The 11843-nt window shown below is 40.2% G+C and overlaps 1 protein-coding gene across 3 annotated transcripts in view; it reads right to left on the bottom strand.

Annotated features, from left to right (window-relative positions):
• LOC308370470 (NACHT, LRR and PYD domains-containing protein 3-like) overlaps positions 1-11843 on the bottom strand; it is a 49807-nt gene that overhangs the window by 931 nt on the left and 37033 nt on the right. Inside the window, exons 14-18 of one of the 3 annotated variants that reach the window (XR_013968777.1) lie at positions 11174-11350; positions 10687-10863; positions 9621-9797; positions 8675-8868; positions 7805-8005 (exon numbers count right to left, since the gene is read on the bottom strand). Coding sequence is in view for 2 of the 3 variants with exons in the window: in XM_080845120.1 (XP_080701246.1) it covers positions 8688-8868; positions 9621-9797; positions 10687-10863; positions 11174-11350 (712 nt within the window). In the remaining variant the exon portion in view is untranslated. Of the gene's footprint in view, positions 1-7715; positions 8006-8674; positions 8869-9620; positions 9798-10686; positions 10864-11173; positions 11351-11843 lie in introns of those variants that run through there. The other 2 variants (XM_080845120.1, XM_080845121.1) reach the window with 2 other exon arrangements.

Below are 11843 nucleotides of genomic sequence, written 5' to 3'. Positions count from 1 at the left end.
ACACTACACCTAATGCCCACCCACTCTGTCCTACTCTCTCTCCCCCTCTCACAATCATACACACAGAAACATACATAGACTACTCAAAGGCTGCATTATATACGCAGAACTACTGTATTCCTGAGACAAACCAACACACACACAAGGATGACAATGTAGCTACTTTAGATGATTTCCTTTCTTGTTCGCTCTCAACTGCACTCTAGTGGACAGGGACTACTAGTGTACTACCTGCCGTTTCCCCTACTCTGGCTTGTGTGTGTCTGTGGAGGTGTGGCAGCGCTCTCTGGCTTGTGCTCCTTGGGAGTCTGTTCAATCTGTGGTGTTCATGCAGCTCTTATGCAGTGTGTTTACAGTATTTCTCTGTTCCTAAAACACATTTTTTCAAAACATGCCTCGGTTTCTCTGAACACTAAACCCAAGTGCCAACTCCCTAAACCAATTCTGCTAAACTTTAAGCACAATTCTCTGCTTTAAACACAGATTTCAATTGTTAACCGCACTTTCTTCAAACCACAACACACAATTCTCTGCTTTAGACACAGTTTTCAATTGTTAACCACATTTTCTTCAAAACACTAAACATCATCCTCTCTACTTTGCATGCTTCATCAATGCCAAAACCTCATTGTGTTCAAACAGAAAACACTGCTAATCAAATGACAAAACTTCCATTTCCAAAGCTGTTGTGCAATTTGAAATCAAAACTTTAGATCCTAGTTTGGAGAACAATTTATGGCAACATTGAAGTGAGTGGTGATCAGAGGGGCAGAGGAGTGAGAGTAAGAGGAGGAGGAGGAGGAAAATGATGAAGAGGAAGAGCAAGACGGAGAGCCATTACTGTATCTCTGATGAGATTCAGGCCAATGTGTTCAACCATGTGGTCAACATGGGTTTGACCATGCAGGAGGCTGGCAAGGCTGGCCAGAGGGTTCAACCAAACATAAGCCGCTTCTCAGTTGCACCGATTCTACGGACATTCAGAAGAGAGAATGGGTAAGAAACACTACTATGACAGTAAAACACTAGTTTGAATGCCTTACTGTATCAGGAGCATAGTATTGTTGTATTTTACTGTAGAATATTTTACATTGTACTGTATTTGTAAAATTACAGTATACGTAAACAAATACAAAGTGCAACCATTGATGACCAAGACATATTCCTAAACATCAATACAAAGAGCCTAGCCACAGTGGACCATGTTCTAAGGCAGAACATCTCGAGAATGAAGCAGGTGTACAGGGTGCCTTTTGACAGAAACTCTGATAGAGTCAAACAATTACAGTATGATATGACTATGTGCAAGTAAGTCATATACGTTTCTACAACTGATTACGTCCTATCAGCACAGAAACATTACTGTACTGTATTGTAATCCAATCAAATCTTCAAATCAAACTGTATTTTCAGATGTTTCACAACACAACAATTGTCGATATTGTCTTGAGCAAGAACAGGATGCAGTCTAGTTTTTTTGTCCTTTTATTATTTTACATTTTTCTTTAATTTTTGAGTTAAAACATTATACAGTTACAATATTTTACAACAGGAGAAAGCGTACAGTAACACTGGAGATGAAAAGGCATAATACTCCTGATAAGGCCTTCATACTAGTGTTTTCCCATTTCATAGTAGTGTTTTCCATTGAGCACATCAGTGTTCAATCAATGCTTAGAATGTCTACTCAAATAATGGTCTGTGTTTGTTGTTTGAAAACAAAATGCCCTTTTGAGGTGATATAATAGTGTTTTGAAACCAAAGTGTCATTTTGCAAGAGATATAAAGGGTTTTGCATTTTGTGTGAGTGGTTTTGGGATTTGTGTTTAGAGCTAAGAGAAACCGAGGCATGCTTTGAAAAAATGTGTTTTAGGAACAGAGAAATACTGTAAAAATAAATAAATAAAGGAAAATCAAACATGAACACATTCAGCATTGGTTCTGTCATGGCTGGTCATGAACAAACACAACATTTTGTCACTCACATTCACCTATTCTGATATCACCATCGGCCAAGTCATATAGTCATATAGCATTGTTAGTTACCTTATATTGATAGCAGAAGAAGAATCTTCTACGATCTTCTAGTAGTGAAAAAGTAACATGGCAGCCATGTGGTCATAAGACCAGGTCTATTTCAGCTTCACTGGTTGAAATGTACAAAAACAGGTCCTTGATAAACTGGTTTAACCTGAAGACGGGTTAAAGATTTCTAAATGTTCAGACAAATAAACATGCATAACCATAAAAACACATCCACAACCACCAACATATAAAACTACATAAAAATAGAAATATACAGATTTTTCCAGGTATCATTAAATACATACCCATACGCACACTGAGACATGAACACACACACACACACACACACACACACACACACACACACACACACAGAGAACGACATACACAAGTCAAAAAAGTGTATCTTCATCCCCTAATGATCTCACCTGATTCTGTGTCAAGTGTAAACTCTCTCTAAAACACCCAGTCCTGCTTCTTCTTCTCATAGATCTGGAGCATTGTCAAACAATTGGGAGATTATCCTTCCCAACACTCTGTGCCTTCAGACGGAGTTTGTTACTTCCACTTTCTCAAACAGGTTCTGAAATACCTTCACCTGTGACTTCACCCATATACACTTGAATGTGTGTGTGTTTGTGTGTATGTGTGTGTGTGTGTTTGTTTGTGTGTCTGTGTCATGAGCTGTTACCAGAGCAGGTTTAGGGTAGGGCAGTGCAACGTAACTGAGGAAACAGACAAAATGGGAGGTTCAAAAGAAGGTTTGTATTTGTGCCCTTTACTCAACAGGCAACTCAGGTAGGTTCTTCACACATAAACACAACAGTCCAACCAACATCCAAGCTTTCCAGGGGAGAAACAGGTTCCTTGATTAAACAAAAGTCCACTGCAGAGGGCTAACAGTGCCGTAACCCGACCCAACGGCAAGCTGTACTTCTCAAACTTAATGTTTGTATACCATACTCCTAAAACTGAAAACAACACAATTAAATAACAATGTGCTCTTGAGAGTATCAGCAAACACAGGAACATCGGACTTAGATGTCATGGATGTGGGCCAATGCAAAACTGTATTTGCTATAGTTCAGGCCCCTGTAAGAAGGTCATGTCATTGTAAACTCCAGAGACATAACAATGAAACAAATGCACTGCCTTTATTCAAGTTATAACACGGTCTCCTTCTAAAAAGCCAAAAACGACACAAAACAATCATATGAACATATTAAAATAATTTAATATAAAATGGAATGTTTACAGTATTTCTCTGTTCCTAAAACACATTTTTTCAAAGCATGCCTCGGTTTCTCTTAGCTCTAAACACAAATCCCAAAACCTCTCACACAAAATGCAAAACCCTTTATATCTCTTGCAAAATGACACTTTGGTTTCAAAACACTATTACATCACCTCAAAAGGGCATTTTGTTTTCAAACAACAAACACAGACCATTATTTGAGTAGACATTCTAAGCATTGATTGAACACTGATGTGCTCAATGGAAAACACTACTATGAAATGGGAAAACACTAGTATGAAGGCCTTATCAGGAGTATTATGCCTTTTCATCTCCAGTGTTACTGTACGCTTTCTCCTGTTGTAAAATATTGTAACTGTATAATGTTTTAACTCAAAAATTAAAGAAAAATGTAAAATAATAAAAGGACAAAAAAACTAGACTGCATCCTGTTCTTGCTCAAGACAATATCGACAATTGTTGTGTTGTGAAACATCTGAAAATACAGTTTGATTTGAACATTTGATTGGATTACAATACAGTACAGTAATGTTTCTGTGCTGATAGGACGTAATCAGTTGTGGAAACGTATATGACTTACTTGCACATAGTCATATCATACTGTAATTGTTTGACTCTATCAGAGTTTCTGTCAAAAGGCACCCTGTACACCTGCTTCATTCTCGAGATGTTCTGCCTTAGAACATGGTCCACTGTGGCTAGGCTCTTTGTATTGATGTTTAGGAATATGTCTTGGTCATCAATGGTTGCACTTTGTATTTGTTTACGTATACTGTAATTTTACAAATACAGTACAATGTAAAATATTCTACAGTAAAATACAACAATACTATGCTCCTGATACAGTAAGGCATTCAAACTAGTGTTTTACTGTCATAGTAGTGTTTCTTACCCATTCTCTCTTCTGAATGTCCGGAGAATCGGTGCAACTGAGAAGCGGCTTATGTTTGGTTGAACTCTCTGGCCAGCCTTGCCAGCCTCCTGCATGGTCAAACCCATGTTGACCACATGGTTGAACACATTGGCCTGAATCTCATCAGAGATACAGTAATGGCTCTCCGTCTTGCTCTTCCTCTTCATCATTTTCCTCCTCCTCCTCCTCCTCTTACTCTCACTCCTCTGCCCCTCTGATCACCACTCACTTCAATGTTGCCATAAATTGTTCTCCAAACTAGGATCTAAAGTTTTGATTTCAAATTGCACAACAGCTTTGGAAATGGAAGTTTTGTCATTTGATTAGCAGTGTTTTCTGTTTGAACACAATGAGGTTTTGGCATTGATGAAGCATGCAAAGTAGAGAGGATGGTGTGTAGTGTTTTGAAGAAAATGTGGTTAACAATTGAAAACTGTGTCTAAAGCAGAGAATTGTGTGTTGTGGTTTGAAGAAAGTGCGGTTAACAATTGAAATCTGTGTTTAAAGCAGAGAATTGTGCTTAAAGTTTAGCAGAATTGGTTTAGGGAGTTGGCACTTGGGTTTAGTGTTCAGAGAAACCGAGGCATGTTTTGAAAAAATGTGTTTTAGGAACAGAGAAATACTGTAATTAGGTTATGAGAACATCAGAGACCAGGGGAGTATTCTAAGTACGTGGTTTAGTGACAAACCTGGGTAAGTTAACTCAGACTATGTGGTAAACCTCCTAAAAGAAGAGCTCTATGGCTCTCTTTGTTATGCTAGGAGCCTGATAGAAGCCATACGGCTCTTCTAATAGGAGGTTTACTACGTACTCCGAGTTAACTTAAGAGTTTGGTATTTAGCCTTTGGCACGTTAACAAAAGCAAGGCTTTAGTGTATTGGCATAAAACTAAATGTTAAAACAATAGTATATCTCTGTCAATTCATGGTCAGTGGATACAGGACTCTGTATTGAGAAAACATATAATTCCCTGAAACTATACTAGCGACCAATGTCTAACAGAATTGTAAATATAAGCACCCCCACCACCAGAGGTAAAAGGTGTCCAAAGGGTTCTGAGTCCAGTGTGGGACTGTGTACATGTACATGGAGCCACATGTATATGATTTTAGGCTGCCAAACCAATTGACTCCTTCTTGATGGTTTTTCAGTCACTCCATTTTCCTCCAGTCCTCCTGCAAATCTTAAGTCTTAATACTGTCGGTTTATGACACAGACATGTCAGTCATATGTAACCACAGTCATGTCACGTGTGACAGAATGATGACTGGAGTCTGATAGTATTTGAAATTAGAAGTTAGATAATTCAATGTATTCCACAGTCAATAGTTATATTATGTTAATTGTAAAGCTTCCTGTGTATTCTGTAAGTACCCAGATGGTCACATTTCCTCTATGCCTTGATCACTGTGGGAGTGATGACACCTCGGCCAGGGTCTCCCCATGAATACATATTATCCTAGCCATTCTGTCTCCTAGGTAAGAATTAGCATTCTGGTAACCACCCCCTCCCACATGTCTTCTAAATGAAATACAGAAGAGCTCTTGGCCTCGTTTCCCGATAACGACGTATCTTAACGTTCTACGTGGATTTTTGCGTCATAGTAGACTCAGTAACACTTTCTATTTACGAGTGTTTCCCAACCATCAACTTAAAGTCAGGTGCACGAGCGCAACGTGCACAAGTTCTTAAGTATCTCTTAGGAGCTGTTTACGTCACGTTAACCTGTTTACGTTAATTGCTGTGAAATTAGCTAGCCTATGCGTGCATCGAACGTGCACTGTGCACTGAATTCGGGGCGGGGATAGTAACGCCATCTCCAGCAGAGTATTTAAACTGTGTTCCCATTGTAAGGACATTTATTACGATCTGTCTGAGAGTGGGCTGTCAAAGCTAGCATCATCGAAGTCATACAGTACAGTAGGCTACATACATTCAATAAAATTAACCTACATTTGAGTCCAACTGCATGACCATTCTTACCCTACACTTACCCTTACAATAGAGAAGTGATCCTATTTCAACCATAACTTAATTTTAAATAATTTCTTTCTTTATGACATTTAGTTTATAGTTTAGACAGCAACGTTGACATCTATATTCAACTGCATCCACTACATAATCTCAAACTTTATTTGTTGATAACTCTCCAAAAAGGCTACCATTCACACATTTCTTAATGAAAAGGAAACATGCATCACAATAATACTTCAGTGTAACCTGTACCTATGTGGAGTGCAAATATGTCTTGCCGTTACACTACCCAACAGCTCTACGTCTGCTAACACTACAGAATGCATAATTCCTACGGGCACTGCACTAGTTTTGTATAGCCTAATCTTTATTTTCAAATACTCAATATTCTTTATTTCTATTTTGATGGGAATAGGCAGGTGAAACAATGACATTCTCATGATGGTCTATACACAGAAACATCGTTTGGATTTCTTCTATAATAGGCCGAACGACGCCCCTGGTGGATTGCATCGCTAAGTGTGAAGTTACTACTGGATTGCATCGCTAAGTGTGAAGTTACTACTGGTCCTGACCACACGTAGAATTCTTCTCAACGAAAGATAAACTTAAGCTAAGTGCCGCGTCGGGAAACCGGTCTGCAACGTAGGATTCCTCTTACGAACGATTTCAAGTCCTTTTTAGGCTAAGTGCGCGTTCGGGAAACGAGGCCCTTAACAGTCAGTCAGTGAAATCAGCCGAGGTGGAACTAACTTTAGTGAAACCTGATCTTTTCTCTCTCCTCTGATGCGCATCATTGTAAGATTAAAACCTGATTTTTGATACTCCATCACTTGACTGAATCTCTGATAAAAAGGATAAATTCATATCCTTTTAAGTCTGAAGTTGTCCCAGGGTTCAGTGATGTCATCAGAGGGCATCTACAAATGGAGCCTTAATGCCTCGAAGGCTACAGGTCACCAGCCTTTCAGACACGTGAAGCAGATTCTTGTGAACATTAACTTATTATTTTTTTAACTCATCTTTTTATGTATTAACTATATTATTCACTTCCTCTTTCTTCTCTCAAATGAATCTCATCAGAATGTACATATATATTAAATCAAGAAACTTTGTTATAACTGTGATCATTTAACTATCTCTGTTACACACACAAAACACACATACAGGTTTTTCTGCCATCCCTATACGCCCTGCAGAAGTTGGCAGTACTCCTCCACCAATCACCATGCCTAATTCTGCTTAAGACTCTTGAAGATACCTTGTATATTAACTACAACTACTGACAGTACAAAGGTTTGGATATTCATACAATCTAAATAATAGTATATATCTCAACATGGCTACAAATATCACAAAACAATAACAAATCACAGGTAGCCTATTTATACAGATATGGATAATCCTACAGTCCCCCCCCCCCCCCCACACACACACACAAAACACACATACAGGTTTTTCTGCCACCCCTATACGCCCTGCAGAAGTTGGCATAACTCCTCCACCAATCACCATGCTTAATTCTGCTTAAGACTCTTGAAGAGACCTTGTATATTAACTACACACTGACAGCACACAGGTTTGGATATTCATACAATCTATATAAAACACGCCTCCACTCTCCATTCATCTCACTGTTGTGCTCCCCTCAGGAAGAGGCTGTTTGCTGTGTGCTGCTGGAAGCTGAGAACATGTTCATGTTCCTCCTCAGACATTCTGCAGGAGAGATGCTGATGTGTGTGTGCTGGATCCCACCCTGTCCTCATGAGCTTCTGGACCACAGACCCCATCCAGCTCAGGGCCTTGGCTCTACACACTGCTGCTCACTAACGCCATCTGCAGGATACAGAAGAGAATACAATAATCAATCAGTGTGTTCTGGAACACAGACCCCATCTAGCTCATGTCTGTCATGTAAAGTAGCCTTCCCATCTGTATGACAAGAGAAAAAGAAACAACAATCCACCAGTCTCCATCACGACTGTTTCCCAGTGACCCAGACTGCATGTCAGACAGAGGGCTGCTCTATTCTGACATCAGTAGCAGCAGCAGCCATGATGAACACATTCACACGTTAGACACACTGCAGCAGAAACAGTAAGCCAAAAAGGCCAAAACCACCGGTCCAATCAGAAGAAGAGAGTGGCATCTGGCACGACCAATAGAGATGGCTGCACATTGAGGGAAAAATATACATGAATAGAAAAAGAGGAGGGGGAAAGGAATGATAGTGAGAGAGATATGGGCCAAAGGTCAAGGGTCACAAACAAACAAACATGAGTAAAAGATGAGAAATAACCAAAGGATGAGATGAGATGTAAGACAGCCCTGAGCTGTAAGGTGTTTAATAGAGAAAAAGAAAGGGGGAAGAACGTGGGAGAGAGAAGGATGAAAGACGGATGAGCAAAAAGCAGAGGACCACAGAGAAAACACAAAGGAGAGAGAGAATCTGGAGAACAGAAAATAAAAGACAGACAACCATGTTGGGTGTCATGTTATAAAGACCTGGGTGAGTTGGTTAGATATTTAGTTTCTCCAGTTTATAGTGGGGGTCCTTCACTAGAGCAGAGAGCTGCTCTACATCTGATGCACTTAGGTTATTCCTTCTCAGGTCCAGCTGTGTGAGTCTTGAGGAGCGTGAGGTCAGGGCAGAGGCCAGATAGGAACAGCTCTTCTCTGTCAGGTTACACTTACACAGCCTGAGAGAAACGTCATAATATATCTGAATATTAATAATCAATCCTCTATTCCCCCACACACATTCAGGGATACAAACACACACACAGACACACAAACACTCAGGGATACACATACACACTAATAAACACACACACACAGGGACACAAACATCAACACGCACACACAAACTCAGGGACACACACACAAAGACACACACACACACACTGATAAACACACACACTCAGGGATACACATAACACACACAAAGGGACATAAACACCCCCCCCCCCACACACACACACACTCAGGGATACAAACAAACACACACACACACACACACACACACACACACACACACACACACAAACACGCTCTCTGGGATACACACACAAACAAAGATATAGACAGACACATAGGGAAACACACACACACACACACACACACACACACACACAGGAATACAAATACACAGATGCCCAGGGGAACAAACTCACAAACATCAACACACACGCATTCAGGGATACAAAGCCACACACACATACACAGTCATGAATACACAAACACACACACATATGGATATACACACAAACACTCATGGATACACACAGACACAGAGAGATATATGCAGCCTAGGTTCTCCTGAAGCTCTGTGTCATATAACCACCAATGGAAAAAACACCAACATACATACAATTAATTAACTTAACAAAAAAATACCTTTATACTATTAGTATGTCACCTACCCACATATATTACATAAAATGATGCTTACTGTAGTATCTCCAGTTTGCAGTTTTGATGAGAAAGAGCAGAACATAAAAGTCCCACTCCTGAATCTCCCAGCAGCTTATTGCTACCCAGGTTCAGCTGTGTGAGACTTGAGGAGTGTGAGGTCAGGGCAGAGGCCAGATAGGAACAGCTCTTCACTGTCAGGTCACAGTCAACCAGCCTGGGAGAAACATCATGATACATGTGAATATTAATAATCAATCCTCTACCCCCCCCCCCCCCCCCACACACACACTCAGGGATACAAACACAGACACAGACACAAAAACACTCAGGGATACACATACACACTGATAAACACACACAAACACGGGGACACAAACATCAACACACACACACAAACTCAGTGATACAGAGATACACATAGACACTGATAAACACACACACAGGGACACAAACACACACACACACACACACACACAACCTCAGGAATACAGGAAGGGGATGGCTTTACACACTCAGGGATACAAACAAACACACAGAAACACACACACACACACACACACACACACACACACACAAACACACACTCACACTCACCACTCACACACAAACACAAACACAAACATGCACTCTGAGATACACACACAAACACAGATATACACAGACACAAAGGAACACACACACATACACACACAGGAACACCAAAACACACAAATACCCAGGGGAAAAACCTCCCTCACATCAACACACACACACACAAACACACACACACACACACACACACACACACACACACACACACACACACTCAGGGATACAAAGCCACACACACACACACAGACACATACACACAATCATGGATACACACACACACACACACGGATATACACACACACATAGGGACACCGACACACACAAACACACACTCAGGGATACACACACACGCTCTCTGCTGATATATGCAGTCTAGGTGCTCCTGAAGCTCTGTCTCATATAACCACCAAAGGAAAACACACCAACATACATACAATTAATTAATTTAAAAAAATACCTTAATACTATTAGTATTTCACCTACCCACACATATTACATGAAATTATGCTTACTGTAGTATCTCCAGTTTGCAGTTTTGATGAGAAAGAGCAAAACATAGACGTTTCATTCCTGAGTCTCCCAGCAGCTCATTGTTACTCAGGTGCAGCTGTGTGAGACTTGAGGAGTGTGAGGTCAGGGCAGAGGCCAGGTAGGAACAGCTCTTCTCTCTCAGGTCACAGACTAACAGACTGGGAGAAACACCTGAATATTAATCATCTATCCTTTATCCCCGCGCACAAAAAAAACCGCACACACACACACACACACACACACACACACACACACACACACACACACAAACACACACAGACACACACACACACACACACACACACACACAAGATGCTCCTGAAGCTCACCAAAGCACACACACACTTTATGCTCCTGAAGCTCACCAAAGGAACTAACACCAACATAAATACAATTAATTAAACTAAAAATACCTTTCTACTATTAGTATTTCACCTAACCACAAATATTCCATGAAAGTATGCTTACTGTAGTTTTTCCAGTTTGCAGTTTTGATGAGAAAGAGCAGAACATAGAAGTTTCATTCCTGAGTCTCCCAGCAGCCTATTGTAGCTCAGGTTCAGCTCTGTGAGACTTGAGGAGTGTGAGGTCAGGGCAGAGGCCAGATAGGAACAGCTCTCCTTTGTCAGGTTACAGTCAAACAGCCTGGGAGAAACATAATGATACATCTGAATATTACAGTTTTTTACGATCGGATACACACAATTTTGACTGCTTTGTTTTGCTTTTCAATCGCCTCACACAATAAGCACAACCACACACCCAATGAGCAAAAACATCAGATCCATTGCAAAATGAAACACTCTTGTAGAATCTATACTCTCATTTAACAAAACCATATTTTGTTACCATATGAAACACACACATTGCATATACTGAATTCTGTTTGTATCACTTACACACTTCTGTTATAAACCTAAAACACTTTTAGCAATACTACTTCTCAGTGATTAGAGCAGTGTAAGTGAAGTACAAAGAGAAAGTGAAAATACACAATACAGTAAAAACACTACCCAAGACCAATGCAGATGAAAATATTATTTACGTGATTCTCTCCATATACCCAAATCAGTCAACATGTCAACATGGAGAATCACAACAAAACATGTCCTAGTTTTCATGCTTCAGTAGTGTGCAT

This window comes from Sprattus sprattus (genome assembly GCF_963457725.1).
Source record: "Sprattus sprattus genome assembly, chromosome: 9".
Taxonomy (NCBI): Eukaryota; Metazoa; Chordata; class Actinopteri; order Clupeiformes; family Clupeidae; genus Sprattus; species Sprattus sprattus.
The sequence above is the reverse complement of the archived record's forward strand: the minus strand, read 5'-3'. Positions and strand labels throughout refer to the sequence as shown.